The following is a 15262-nucleotide window of genomic DNA, read 5'->3' on the forward strand; positions in this document are numbered from 1 at the left end:
CAGTCTGTATCGCTGCTCAAAGGGTCTCGGGCGCAGTCCCAGTCTTCATCCCCAGGAGAATGTGACATTGTGTCGTCACTATCTGATAGTGGAGCTAAGAGGTTGTCTGCTTGTGACCCCCCACAGTGGTCTCCATCAGCTTCTGTCGTCATGTGTTGTGTTGCGCTGCTGCCTGGAAGCTCCGCCTCTTTGTTCTCCTCACCTGGACTGTGATGAAGCTGCGAGGATCCAGGTGGTTTGTCGTCACCATTTTCAGTCTTTACAGAGACAACATTCAGTTGCAACTTGGTGAGAGCAGCCTCCTCCAGCGCGAGAAGACTCTCTTCCTCCTGAGGGATCCAGAATTCCTCCTCTTTCACTTTAATGTGGGGGGGCTGTGGATCCTCCTGCTCCAAAGTGGCACTCCCCGCCTGTGGCTGAAGGGGACGCGGGACGTCTGCAGGACACAACAGAAATACATTTGCCAGTGACTAAAATGACAATGTCCCTATTGCTGTCTCACTATATTGCGTCTGTTGAAATTGTATATGGTGATTTTTTTTAATACATTTATTTGTAACTCGTGCTGTCAAGGTTGTTTTTTTTTAATCAGAATAATCACACTTTTGAATTTGGATTAGTCATGATTTATCACAGGTTATTATCCCTTGCAGCACCAACTCTTCTGGGACGCTACAATACACCCCAACCGAAACCCCGCCCACCTCAACCTCCTCATGCTCTCTCAGGGAGAGCATGTCCCAAATTCCAAGATGCTGTTTTGAGGCATGTTAAAAAAAATGATGCACTTTGTGACTTCAATAATAAATATGGCAGTGCCATGTTGGCATTTTTTTCCATAACTTGAGTTGATTTATTTTGGAAAACCTTGTTACATTGTTTAATGCATCCAGCGGGGCATCGCAACAAAATTGGGCATAATAATGTGTTAATTCCACGACTGTATATATCGGTATCGGTTGATATTGGAATCGGTAATTAAGAGTTGGACAATATCGGAATATCGGATACCAGCAAAAAAAACATTATCGGACATCTAATATTTGAATATTGTTTTTAAAATTGTTGTGCAGCACTTTGGAAACATTTTGTTGTTTAAATGTGCTATATAAATAAAGTGGATTGGATTGGATCTCTACTTTTTATTTATTTTTTTAATACACTGTAGCACTTTGAGGTTGTTTGCTCAGTGGAAAGTGCTTTTTACAAATAAAATCTATTATTATTATTATTATTATTCAATGTTATTTCGTCGTGTTAATCACATTGTTGACATTGCATCGTTAACAAACCCAGGGACAAAGTATGGGGACACAGGAGGGCTTTGTGGGCAAAAAAAGTGTTTTGTTTTTACACTCAAGGCTTTACTTTTCTCAAACAATTGTATGTAATAAAATGGAATACTTGTGTTATTTTGTTTTTGTCTTTCCTTAGGAAATATTTCACAAAAAAGTGCACTGCTAAAATTTACATAAATATTAAAAATGTTGTTCATCTAAATTATTTGTCCTGTTTCTTATTTTGATTATAAATATAAAGTGTTCAACGATCATACACAAGTAAAAAGTATCTGCAACATTTGCCCTGCAGGTACTTGGTATCAAATCGACGCAAGCGTTTGCTGCATCGTCCTTCCCTGCTAGCATGTGCTACGATGCAGTTACGGCCTGTTGAGCATTTATGTAACAGTTGTTGTTTTTTTGTTCAAATATTTGAACAACAAGTTGGAAAAACAGGTAAAACATGTAAAGTTATTGAACACATAAACAATACCTTGAGCGTGTGGCACAGTGTCAACATTGCTAGCAGCTTCCAGCTGTTGTCGATATCGCTCCTTCTCCTCTCTCGTTCGAGAAAGTTCCTCCTCGTACGACGCTATCGTTCTTTCAAACAACGCGAATATTTCATCAGCCGCCGCCATTAGTCGCTCATTCACCAACTCTCGCAGCATTTCGACGTACACTAAAAACAGCCACTTGAGTGTTGCTAATTTCCGCCTCCCCTTCGCCTTCTCACTTCCGTTTTTCTTCTTCGATGGTGATTTAACGGTTCTCACCATGACCATAATATTGAACGACTGCCATCGTGTGGCGGTAATGTAGACTGCACAAGATGAGAGCTTTTTTTTGTTTTATATTGTATTTATGTATTCAGCGTTTGAAGTTTTGAAAACATTTGAAAACACATCAAATAATGATGAAAATGTCCTTTTAATAAAAATGATTATATTCTAAAATTCAGTTTAATAACATACACTGTCTAAAAATGCAGTGTTTAAATGTTCAGTTTATGAAAAAATAGCACAGTTGTTTATTTAAAAGCACATTGATGAACACAGAAACAAAAATATTTTATTGTTATTGTTAACAATATATTTTATTGTTATTGTTAGATGTGACACAATAAAATAAATGTGATAAAAGTAACCCTAACCCCTAGTGCAGATCAAATACATAAAAACTACAGCTTTTTCACCTCCTATACGATCCCGATAATAATTTGTCATAATATCAGCACAAATCATCATACATACTTTTATTATTTTGCAATGTGGAATGTTAGAATATGTTTAATCAAGTAAAATTACCCAGTGAACAATGGCAGGTATGAAAAACACTAACCTTATGAAAGACTATTGCGATCTTTAAATTTAAAGTGGAGCGGTAATTTGTTTTTATGGTGACAGCTAGTGGCCACAATAATAATTCATTGAGTTACGCTCACGACGCATTGTGGACACGTTTGTTACTGGATACTTTCTGATACGTTTCTGCCTTAGAGACTTTGTATGTGTAAGTAATATGCAACTATAATTACCGGGGGAGAGTGGCTGTGCCAGCAACCTGAGGGTTCCTGGTTCGATCCCCAGCTTCTACCAACCTAGTTACGACCGTTGTGTCCTCGGGCAAGACACTTCACCCTTGCTCCTGATGGGTCGTGGTTAAGGCCTTGCATGGCAGCTCCCGCCATCAGTGTGTGAATGTGGAAATAGTGTCAAAGTACCTTGAAGGTAAAAAAGCACTATACAAGTATAACCCATTTACCATTTAAAAAACAATGCTGTACAGACCATATGTGAAGTGAAGTGAATTATATTTATATAGCGCTTTTCTCTAGTGACTCAAAGCGCTTTTACATAGTGAAAGCCAATATCTAAGTTACATTTAAAGCAGTGTGGGTGGCACTGGGAGCAGGCGGGTAAGTGTCTTGCCCAAGGACACAACGGCAGTGACTAGCATGGCGGAAGCGGGGATCGAACTTGGAACCCTCAAGTTGCTGGCACGTCCACGCTACCAACCGAGCTATACCACCAAACAAAGATATCCAGAATAACACAATATAATAATAATAATAATAATAACTGGGATTTATATAGCGCTTTTCTAAGTACCCAAAGTAGCTTTACATGTTAAAAACCCATCATTCATTCACACTTGGTGGTGGTAAGCTACTTTCGTAGCCACAGCTGCCCTGGGGTAGACTGACGATATGATACACTTCTATCATTACAATTTAGACAACAAAACAACATTTGAAACAAGCTTTTGTAATAATCAATGGGATCAAATTCAATATTGTTTTTTTGAAAAATGCATCATGGTCAAATTATGTTTCAGTATTTCCACACATTGTTTATGTTGTTGTTTCTATGTACGATATATTGATTATAACAAATAATACATGTATTATATGTTATATTTGTAGGCCTGACCTTGTTGGATCTAATGAAACCACGTTTATGGAAATGACACAACATAATGACTACGTTTACACTGCAGGCCAAAGTGGCCCAAATTGGATTTTTGATAAAAGTGAAAACAAAGGGACTTGACCAGATTCTGTAAATAAACAAGGAAGTCGCTATTAGTACTACAAAATAAAAGAAAAGTCGCCACACTTTAAAAATGAGTGTTTATTACGTGGAAATAAATCAAAGTAATATAATGTATGAATGAATATATATGGTGTAATACTTTGTGGGGTGAGGCGGTATAGCTCGGTCGGTAGAGTGGCCGTGCCAGCAACTTGAGGGTTCCAATGCTGTCCGAGCAATTTACATGACAGAGATGTTGATGTGTGATGATAATAATTCATCGCCTATCATTGGCCAACAGAAATTAGCACAAATGATCGCTCTCAACCGTTCACCAATGCTGTTGACGTGCAGAGACAAACGTGTTGGTACATAGATGAATGTTTAGGACGGACAAAGACATTAAGCGTAAAACATACACAAAGAATGTCTGCAACCTGTTGTTAGAATAATCATGTATATATATTATCACACAACTTTAGTATGTTTAAAGTCCGTCGCTATAGTTATTAGCTATTGTGCTCAAGTTAGACTTTTGGATCTGTGCAAGGACAAAACTTCTTGTCTGAGGGGTGGCCTCAGCCGCAGATGTTATCTTTGTTTTAGCCCGCTAACAGCCATGGACTTCAAGGACCTCAACGAAGATAAGATGACAGCACGCAGACGAAGCAGAGACAAGGCAATCACAAGGCCCCCAGCACATTCCGTCACGTATTGTGCGTACTGGACCTGCTTTGCATGATGTATGTGACCACTCCTTTTAGAGGTGGCCTCAGTGATGTTGACTGTGGAACTCCTGAATAAATAGAGGGACGCGGGAGCTGTACCTTAGAGCGTAGGGCGAGACTGTGACTAAGTGTGCAGCTCCATGCGTTCTCCTCATGAGATAAATTGAACTCTTGTCTCTGCATGATTCCTTGCTTCTTGTCTGATTAATAGATGTCATCAGTGTTTGAACCTGACACTTGTGGACAATAAGGAAACCTTTAGTGGTGTTTTTCTTTCTGATATTAGAATATTGTTTACGTTTATTAGTTTAACAAAAACAGTCCAGTAATTTGACACTGAGCTCAGAGTGCGTGCTTTTACTGTCATCCAGTGTCTGTATGATATTAAAACAAGTAATCATTCAAAACAGTACTTGAATTTTTGTTGAATTCTTGTGCTTTTTGAGGTTGAGGTACAAGGAACATGTAAAACATTGACAACCGATTCATTAAATCCCACTCTTTTCATAATTTGGTTGAAAAATCTGGGTACTTTATATCCAAAGGAACCTGATTTTTACCTTGAGTCAGGATGTTGGAAACCAAAAGCAAGTGCCGGAAGTCTCCAACATAGTCCAGAAAAGTTGTCGGCTCTGCTCTTAGAACTGTACAAGAAAATATTTATTCTCCTTTGTGTTTCCGCATGTGTATCGACAAGCTTGCCCTATAAGAATAGTTTTTACCACAAACTGAGCAATTAAAGGCTTTTTCTCCTGTATGGGTTCTCATGTGTGCGTTCATATTTGACTTATGAGAAAATCTTTTATCACAAACTGGACAACAAAAAGGTTTTTCTACCGTGTGTGTTCTTTGGTGTCTACTCAGAGACATTTCTACAGCGAAACCCTCGCCACAAACTGAACAACTAAAGGGTTTTTCTCGCGTGTGCGTCGTCATGTGCCTCTTCAAAGTGAACCTCTTAGCAAATTTGGCGTCGCACACTGAACAAGAAAAAGGTTTTTCTCCCGTGTGCGTTCTCATGTGATTTACAATATTGGACTTTTTAGAGAACCTCTCGTCACAAACTGGGCAACTAAAAGGTTTTTCCCCAGTGTGCGTTCTCACGTGTGATAACAAATGTGAATTTTGAGAGAATCTTTTATCGCAGATTGAACAAGCGAAGGGTTTTTCTCCAGTGTGCGTTCTCATGTGCAGAGGAAAATATCGCTTGTCAGAAAAGCTTTTTGCACAAACCGGGCAGGTCAAACATTTTTTACCGGTCTTCTTTTCAGGGACTTCCGAGGGCTTGTTGTCAGTTTGAGTCCTCATATCACCTTCACAGTCTGTATCGCTGTCTAAAGGTTCATGGGTGTCGTCTCTGTCTTTAGCCTCAGGAGAGTGTGACGTGTCATTGCTGTCTGATAGTGGAGCTAAGAAGTCTTCTTGGGGTTCATCTTCGTCATCTTTAATCTTCACAGAGACAACAGTCAGTGGCAACTTGCTGAGATCAGCCTCCTCCTGCCTGGCAACACACTCTCCCTCCTGACTGATCCAGCGTTCCTCCTCCTCCTCCTCCTTTTTAATGTGGGGGGACTGTGGATCCTTATTCTCCAAAGTGATGCTACCTCTCTGCGGTTCTTCTTGACGACTTATCAGGTTTTGGACACCTGAAAGACACAAACAACCAAAGCAGACACTTCAATCATAATCAATTTTCCTTTGCTTTTGGCCAACCCATGTCATGTCTTGGAAAGTATTAGTCTCAAGGCAAACATTAAATATGAATGTTAGAATAATTTGATCTAAGTTATCACAAAAACTTTGTGTTGAAATGAGTTCCCAGCGAGAAAACCAAAAGCCGTCTTTGAACCTACCAAGAAGAAGGCTTGTAAAACTCCACTGTGTAGGGGGGGAAGCAACATGAAGGTGTTTGGTTTTCTTTCATGTATTGTAATCAACAGAAAGATATTGTTTTAACCCAAGGACTACAAAGCGGAGAGAAGCCAGGATCTGCCCAAGTTCCAGGGGACCTCTTTTTGAACCTCCTTTTTCACCTGTTTTACGAACCTCTTTTTAGGGTCCGCATGTACCCTGTATAAAGGACTCCCACAGGGAGTCCTTTGTACCGGTTACAAAGGAACCTATTGTTATTGTAAGGTTTTATTATTATTATTCTTTATTATTTTTCCGCAGCTTTGCGCACTACTTTGCCCCCCTTAACATGCTTCAAAACGCACCAAATTTGACACACATAGAAAAACGTGCCCCAACCACTTTAGTTAAAAAAACAAACCCCAAAAATCAAAATTGCGCTCTAGCGCCCCCTAGGAAAAAAACACAAACAAACTGCCTGTAACTCCCACTAGGAAGGTCGTAGAGACATAAAACAAAAACCTGTATATAGTTCTCACTTAGACCTACAATTCATAATTTCACATCCTCGGGCAAAAACCAACAGGAAGTTGGCAATTTCCCCTTCAACACAAAAAATGACTAAAAACACTCATTTTTGCCTCTTTGACCTCTAATTTGACCCCCTTAAAATACTTCAAAACTCACCAAAATTCTCACACACATCGGGACTGGTGGAAATTGTGATATAAAAAAAAACCGAACCCCAAAACTCAAAATTGCGCTCAGAGAAAAAACTGCTCCTCAGAGGAAAACTCAGACAAAACTGCTTGTAACTTCCGGTAGGAACGTCTTACAGACATGAAACAAATACCTCTATGTATAATCTCCTCCAAGTGTGTAAAAGGGCGGCAGTCGAGAACGGCGGGGCAGCAGAGGGAGTTGGAGAACGAGCAGCACATGCAGCGCGCAAGAGACAGAAAGCAAGAGGCAGACAAAGACGCGGCCGACTGAAAAGCGGACCGAAGAGCGAGCAGTGGAGGAGGAAGGAGCTGAAAAGCGACCCGACCTGCGACTGAGTGTTATTTGAAAAAATAAACAAAGTCAAAGCTGCTTGCAGTCATGTCAGTCCTTGGTGGTCCATGGAACCCCGACAGTGAAAGACTGTCAGTCACATTTTCAGTAGCCCCATAATAAATTCATAAAAGAAGCAAACTTCATGAATGTTTTTTTGTGACCAACAAGTATGTGCTCCAATCACTACATCACAAAAAAATAAGAGTTGTAGAAATAATTGGAAGCTCAAGACAGCCATGACATGATGTTCTTTACAAGTGTATGTACACTTTTGACCACGACTGTATATTAAAGATTAAAGTACCAATGATTGTCACACACACACTAGATGTGGTGAAATTTGTCCTCTGCATTTGTCCCATCCCCTTGGGGAGCAGTGGGCAGCAGCGGCGCCGCGCCCGGGAATCATTTTGGCGATTTAACCCGCAACTCCAACCCTATGTTGCTGAGTGCCAAGCAGGGAGGTTATGGGTCCCATTTTTATAGTCTTTGGTATGACTCGGCTGGGATTTGAACTCCAACCTACCGATCTCAGGGCGGACACTCTAACCCAGGGGTCACCAACGCGGTGCCCGCGGGCACCAGGTAGCCCGTAAGGACCAGATGAGTAGCCCGCTGGCCTGTTCTAAAAATAGCTCAAATAGCAGCACTTACCAGTGAGCTGCCTCTATTTTTTAAATTTTATTTATTTACTAGCAAGCTGGTCTCGCTTTGCCCGACATTTTTAATTCTAAGAGAGACAAAACTCAAATAGAATTTGAAAATCCAAGAAAATATTTTAAAGACTTGGTCTTCACTTGTTTAAATAAATTCATTAATTTTTTTACTTTGCTTCTTATAACTTTCAGAAAGACAATTTTAGAGAAAAAATACAACCTTAAAAATTATTTTAGGATTTTTAAACACATATATATAAATTCCTTCCTCTTCTTTCCTGACAATTTAAATCAATGTTCAAGTAAATTTATTTTTTTTATTGTAAAGAATAATAAATACATTTTAATTTATTCTTCATTTTAGCTTCTGTTTTTTCGACGAAGAATATTTGTGAAATATTTCTTCAAACTTATTATGATTAAAATTCAAAACAATTATTCTGGCAAATCTAGTAAATCTGTAGAATCAAATTCAAATCTTATTTCAAAGTCTTTTGAATTTCTTTTAAAAATTTTGCTCTGGAAAATCTAGAAGAAATAATGATTTTTCTTTGTTAGAAATATAGCTTGGTCCAATTTGTTATATATTCTAACAAAGTGCAGATTGGATTATAACCTATTTAAAACATGTCATAAAAATTCTGAAATTAATCTTAATCAGGAAAAATTACTAATGATGTTCCATAAATTATTTTTTTAATTTTTTCAAAAAGATTCGAATTAGCTAGTTTTTCTCTTATTTTTTCCGGTTGAATTTTAAATTTTAAAGAGTCGAAATTGAAGATAAACTATGTTTCAAAATGTAATTGTAATTTTTCCGTGTTTTCTCCTCTTTTAAACTGTTCAATTAAGTGTAAATATCATTAATTATTAATAACATAGAGTTAAAGGTAAATTGAGCAAATTGGCTATTTCTGGCAATTTATTTAAGTGTGTATCAAACTGGTAGCCCTTCGCATTAATCACTACCCAAAAAGTAGCTCTTGGTTTCAAAAAGGTTGGTGACCCCTGATCTAACCAGTAGGCCACTGAGATATCATATTGTTCTGTCCTGCAAATTTATAGACTTTGTCAACGACTAATTTATGTTTTGCAACAGACAATAAAATGTATTTGGCCATCACAACTAGTAGTAGAGCGCCACTTGGCGTTGGTGTAACTTATAAACGCGCGTTAACGTAAACACATTTTTAACCATTGAAAAGATATGACCATAAGATGATATGTGAAATATAAAAAGTGGGTAGACATACCTTCAATTTGGAGCAACATTTTATTCTTGTGAAAAGCTTCTATTTGCCGTCTTTGTCCCTCGTTCTCCTCTCTTGTTCTAGAAAGTTCCTCCTCGTACGACGCCATCGTTCTTTCAAACAGCGCGAATATTTCACCAGCTGCCGCCATTAGTCGCTCATTCACCAACTCTTTCAACATTTTTAATGTTGTCTTACAGCGACTACACCGAACAATCGTTTGAAGGTTTGCTAATGCTAATTGTTTAGCCCTTTCTCCCTTGTCATTCTCACTTCCGCCTTTTTTTTAATTTTTTGGTTTCAAAGTAGACACCAAACGATGACGACACACTGCCGCCATCTGGCGGCGGCATTGAAGAATGCAGAAGATGAGCGCTGAAGAAAAAAGAAGAGCTGCGAAGAGGCCACGTTAAAAATCGTATTTATTTTTTAAAAAGTGGTTTCAGATTATATTTTAGTCATTGACACAACACAAACACATGTTCATGATTGTTCTAAAAACAATAACATTGTCCCTGAATTGTATCAGCAACAGCAATTTGGAATGGAATTGTTCAAATGAATCGTCACACCCCTGGCATTCAACGATCATGACGGAAGTACAACTAAGAAAATAAGAGCGCTGTACAGGAACTGAGAACTAAACACAGGAAGAACACCAAAAACCCAAATCTTTTACATAAAAGCAGAAAACAACAAAGCTTTGGATAAAATACAATAATTAAATATCAACAGCCTGTTTAAAAAGGTACTTTAAATTGTACTTTATATAAAAATAAAATCTTTACTTGTTGTCTTTATGCTATTTTGGGGTACTTTGTCATTAAATGGAGGCATGTCTGAATTGAACCGGTTTACAAATACTGCGAGGTTAAAGAAAATATTATTTTACACTTTGGTGAGCTAACGTATTTTTCGGACTATAAGTCGCAGTTTTTTTTCATAGTTTGGCCGGGGGTGCGACTTATACTCAGGAGCGACTTATGTGTGAAATTATTAACACATTAGCGTAAAATATCAAATAATATTATTTATCTCATTCACGTAAGAGACTAGACGTATAAGATTTCATGGGATTTAGCGATTAGGAGTGACAGATTGTTTGGTAAACGTATAGCATGTTCTATATGTGATAGTTATTTGAATGACTCTTACCATAATATGTTACGTTAACATACCAGTTGGTTATTTATGCCTCATATAACGTACACTTATTCAGCCTGTTGTTCACTATTCTTTAGACATTTTAAATTGCCTTTCAAATGTCTATTCTTGGTGTTGGCTTTTATCAAATACATTTCCCCCAAAAATGCGACTTATACTCCAGTGCGACTTATATATGTTTTTTTCCTTCTTTATTATGCATTTTCGGCCAGTGCGACTTATACTCCGGAGTGACTTATACTCCGAAAAATACGGTACTCAAAATCAATGGGGAGGGATCCGTGTTGTCCTCTTCTCAACCAATCGGCAGTCTGAAGGTATTAAAAAGTCAACACTCATTTGCTACTGTCTTTAGCAGCACAACTTTGGAACCCATGAGAGAATCTGATATTTATAGCGCAATATTTTTGTGCGACATCCTACTTATAATTTGACAACATTTGAGCATATACAGGCCAGGAAAAGGTTTATTCCCCATTATGTTTCCGCATGTGTACTGTCAAACATTTCTTGTGAGAATAACTTCTACCACACACTGAGCAATCAAAGGATTGTTGACCTGTGTGTGTTCGGACGTGTGACCGCATGTCCGCTTTTTGAGAGAATCTTTTACCACAAACTGGGCAACTAAAAACATTTTCTCCGCTGTGAGTCAGCATGTGTGCTTTTAACCTCGTCTTATACGAGAAGCCTTTGCCACAAACGGAGCAAACAAAGGTTTTTATTCCTGTGTGTTTTTCCTCGTGTGCGATCAAGGATACCTTCTGAACAAAACTTTTACCGCAAACTGCGCAAACAAAGGGTTTTTCTTCCGTGTGCGTTCTCATGTGCGATAGCATATTTGACTTCTGCGTGCATCTTTTACCGCATACTGAGCAACGGAACGGTTTTTCTCCTGTGTGAGTCCGCATGTGTTCATGCAAATGAGCCTTACACGAAAAGCTTTTAGCGCAAACTGAACAACTAAAGGGTTTTTTAACCGTCTTATTTTTAGAGCATTTGTCGTCAGTGTGAGTCCTTATATCACCTTCACAGCCTGCATCACTGCTCAAAGCTTCTTGGGTGTTGTCCCTGTCTGCATCCTCAGGAAAGTGTGACCATGTGTCGTCACAGTCTGATAGTGGAGCTAAGAGGTTGTCTGCCGGTGTGTCTTCATGGTCTTCAGTCTTCACAGAGACCACAGTCAGTGGCAATAAGGGAAGACCATCTTCCTCCAACTTAGTGTAATATTCGCCTTCCTGAGTGATCCAGAGTTCATCCTCTTCCTCTTTAATGTGGGCGGGCTTTGGATCCTTCTGCTTTAACGTGGAGCTCCCTCCCTGCGGTAAAGGGGGACGTTCTTCATGCAGGACGTCTGCAAGACACAAACAACACAGGATTTCAACCAGTCCAACAAAATGTGTTTTATTTACACCCTTATATTGATTTATTACCACACAGTTATTGTCCTTTTGCCACTGTGGTTTGAAACAGTAATTTATTCTGTGCTGAAGTCTCCATTTCATTCGGGAGTATATACACTATATTGCCAAAAGTATTTGGCCACCCATCCAAATGATGAGAATCAGGTGTACTAATCACTTGGCCCGGGCCACAGGTGTATAAAATCAAGCAGTTAGGCATGGAGACTGTTTCTACAAACATTTGTGAAAGAATGGGCCGCTCTCAGTGATTTCCAGCGTGGAACTGTCATAGGATGCCACCTGTGCAACAAATCCAGTCGTGAAATGTCCTCGCTCCTAAATATTCCAAAGTTAACTGTTGGCTTTATTATAAGAAAATGGAAGAGTTTGGGAACAACAGCAACTCAGCCACAAAGTGGTAGGCCACGTAAACTGACAGGTCGCCGACTTTCTGCGCAGTCAGTTGCTACAGAGCTCCAAATTAGCCCACGAACATTACGCAGAGAGCTTCATGGAATAGGTTACCATGGCCGAACAGCTGCATCTAAGGCATACATCACCAAGTCCAATGCAAAGCGTGGGATGCAGTGGTGTAAAGCACGTCGCCACTGGACTCTAGAGTAGTGGAGACGCCTTCTCTGGAGTGATGAATCACGCTTTTCTATCTGGCAATCTGATGGACCGGTCTGGGTTTGGAGGTTGCCAGGAGAACTGTACATTTTGGACTGCATTGTGCAGAGTGTGAAATTTGGTAGAGGAGGAATTATGGTGTGGGGTTGTTTTTCAGGAGTTGGGCTGGGCCCCTTAGTTCCAGTGAAAGGAACTTTGAATGCTCCAGGATACCCCATTTTTATGACTTGATGGGGTCCCTGGGACCCCATTTTTAAAATTCCTAGCGCCAACACTGTTGTCAACAGAGGAGAAAAAATGCTTTATTTAAATAAATATATTATTTATAAAGCAAGTTTGAGTATCATTGGCAATTTTTCACCCCTTGGCACGCATATATGTGTCCTCTTTTTGGGATTTCACAATATGGTCAGCCTAGATTACTATAATAAACAATCAAACTGAGCATTTTTTCTCTGCAATTTTGTCCGGTGGAAAGTTTTACATTAGGTTGAGATTTGTTGAAGCTACTTTTGTCGTGTAGCTTGCTACAGTTCTGTGGGGATAGTTTGTAGGTAGCTGAGCTACATTTAATGGAGAGTAACTAGTATTCTTAGCTTACTGCATTTTCAAAGTATCTTGCCCATCACAGCTTGTGCTTTACCTGAGTTTCCTAGTAGTAACTAAACATGTTTTGGGGCAAACGTTGCCCATGGAACACTTATTTGAAAATGAGGAAGTGCTAAAACATACCTTCAGTATGTGAGACAATGGGAGTCTTGCTAACAGCTTCCAGTTGTTGTCTTTGTTGCTCGTTCTCCTCTTTTGTTCTGGAAAGTTCCTCCTCGTACGACGCTATCGTTCTTTCAAACAGCGCGAATATTTCCTCAGCTGCCGCAGTTAGTCGCTCATTCACCAACCTCTTCAACATGTTGGATGTTTTGCTGCAATAGCGGCCGCAAATACTCGACTTGATTTCAAGCTGTTTCTCGTTGCCTTGTAACATAGAATTAGCTCGATGCAGCAGCCATGCTAAGCGACGTGCCTTCGCGGGGCCATCTTGGTGGGGGCATTTTTTCCCATTTAAGGCGATGTAATGCAATGTGTTGTTTATTAAAAATAAATCATAACGTGCTTATTCCTCAATCGATTTTCATCCAGTTTACTTGTACGTCAACATGTCTCATTAATACACGAAATTTCTGTTTTAAAATTGTTTTCTTGGTGTCGTCGTTTCCTGTTCTGTTTGCCCCTACTAGCTTAAGCCTCATCGAACGTTGCTAACTTCCGCCCTTTTTTCTGATGGGAGGTTTTACGAGAGGCAAACATCCATTACGTTGCATTGCTGCCATCTAGCGGCGATAATGAGGACTGTTGCATGATGTGAGCCAGGGGTAGGGAACCTATGGCTCTAGAGGCAGATGTGGCTCTTTTGATGAATGCATCTGGCTCTCAGATACATCTTTGCTGACATTGCTTAACACGATAAGAAATGAATATTTCCACTGGTAATCAGAGTTAAAAATAACGTTCAAAATATAAAACATTCTCCTGCATTTTAATCCATCCATCCGTGTTCTACCGCATCTGTCCAAGAAGTCGCATTAATGATGTATGTATGTTATTTATTATTGGTTAGCTTCAGAATAACAATGTTATTAAAAAGAATACGAGACTTATTATACTAAAAAAATGTTGGTGTTACTTAAAAATGCAAGCATTTACTTGTATTCAGTGTTAAAAAATATTATATGGCTCTCACGGAAATACATTTTAAAATATTTGGCTTTCATGGCTCTCTCAGCCAAAAAGGTTCCCGACCCCTGATGTGAGCTGAGGAAGAAAGAAGAGCTCCAACGACGTCGCAATCAAAATCGTTTTTTTATTTTTATTTCAAAGAACGTGTGAATCATAAACATACAATCTGGACTCATGGCGGTACATGTCCATGGAGGAAAATAAAAACAGAACCGAATCAGAGCATAGCAGGATATAATAATAATAATAATAATAATAATAAAAATGATAATATATTTTATTTGTAAAAAAAGCACTTTACATTGAGTAAACAACCTCAAAGTGCAACAGTGTATTTAAAAAAAAAAATTAATAAAAACATGATAGAAAATTTAAAAAAATAAAAACTACAACAGCCAAATAGCTAAAACTAGTATGCATACATCTAAAAAAAGGGGTTTTTAAGCCTTTTTTAAAAGCATTCACAGTCTGTGGTGCCCTCAGGTGGTCAGGGAGAGCGTTGCACAGACTGGGAGCGGCGGAGCAGAAAGCAAGATGCAAGAACATTAACATGTGAAACATTAAAAAAGACAGAACATAAAACACCATGTGTGATGAAAAATAGTATTTTTTTTTAATGTGGTGAATTCTTTCGAATTAAAGTAGTTGCTTTGTAAAGTCATTTTGAATATGTTAGCAAGTAAGTAGTAAGGCAAAAGAGCTTGTGATGGATTTCCGGCGGTCAGCTCCAGCACCCATCTAGCAATCAGGCATAAAAAATAGTGGACTCATTTAAATACCTCGGTGTTCACCTCGACAATAAACTGGACTGGACTCAATTCAAACGTTCTGTACAAGAAGGTTCAAAGTTGCCTACTCCTCTCGAGGAGATTGAGGTCTTCTGTGGTGTGCGGGTCACTACTGTGCACTTTTTATGACACTGTTGTAGCCTCTGCGGTGTTCTATGCCATGGCAGCACGCTCAGAGATAGGAA

The 15262-nt window shown here is 39.0% G+C and overlaps 2 protein-coding genes across 2 annotated transcripts in view; both read right to left on the reverse strand.

Annotated features, from left to right (window-relative positions):
• Positions 1-2021, reverse strand: part of LOC133631838 (zinc finger protein 629-like) — a 3089-nt gene extending 1068 nt beyond the window's left edge. The window contains exons 1-2 of the mRNA XM_062024003.1: positions 1774-2021; positions 1-436 (exon numbers count right to left, since the gene is read on the reverse strand). The exon at positions 1-436 is cut by the window's left edge and continues 1068 nt beyond it. Coding sequence (XP_061879987.1) covers positions 1-436; positions 1774-1951 — 614 coding nt within the window. The 5' untranslated portion in view covers positions 1952-2021. The remainder of the gene's footprint in view (positions 437-1773) is intronic.
• Positions 2022-3987: 1966 nt separating this feature from the next.
• Positions 3988-13610, reverse strand: LOC133632161 (zinc finger protein 771-like). The gene is made up of 3 exons (XM_062024438.1): positions 13285-13610; positions 11547-11873; positions 3988-6188 (listed from the first exon to the last, which is right to left on the reverse strand). The coding sequence occupies exons 1-3, from the start codon at positions 13535-13537 to the stop codon at positions 5203-5205; spliced, it is 1566 nt and encodes a 521-aa protein (XP_061880422.1). The 5' UTR covers positions 13538-13610; the 3' UTR covers positions 3988-5202.
• Positions 13611-15262: the final 1652 nt, after the last annotated feature.

The sequence above is a fragment of the Entelurus aequoreus genome, linkage group LG17, assembly GCF_033978785.1.
Source record: "Entelurus aequoreus isolate RoL-2023_Sb linkage group LG17, RoL_Eaeq_v1.1, whole genome shotgun sequence".
NCBI classification, from domain to species: domain Eukaryota; kingdom Metazoa; phylum Chordata; class Actinopteri; order Syngnathiformes; family Syngnathidae; genus Entelurus; species Entelurus aequoreus.

Excerpts from the sequence above, each read along its gene's own strand:
- LOC133632161 (XM_062024438.1), bottom strand. The coding sequence starts at position 13,537 with ATGTTACAAGGCAACGAGAAACAGCTTGAAATCAAGTCGAGTATTTGC. Across the intron at positions 11,874-13,284 it reads CATTGTCTCACATACTGAAG|ACGTCCTGCATGAAGAACGT; the intron begins GTATGTTTTAGC and ends TGTGTCTTGCAG. Across the intron at positions 6,189-11,546 it reads CAGTGATGCAGGCTGTGAAG|GTGTCCAAAACCTGATAAGT; the intron begins GTGATATAAGGA and ends TGTGTCTTTCAG.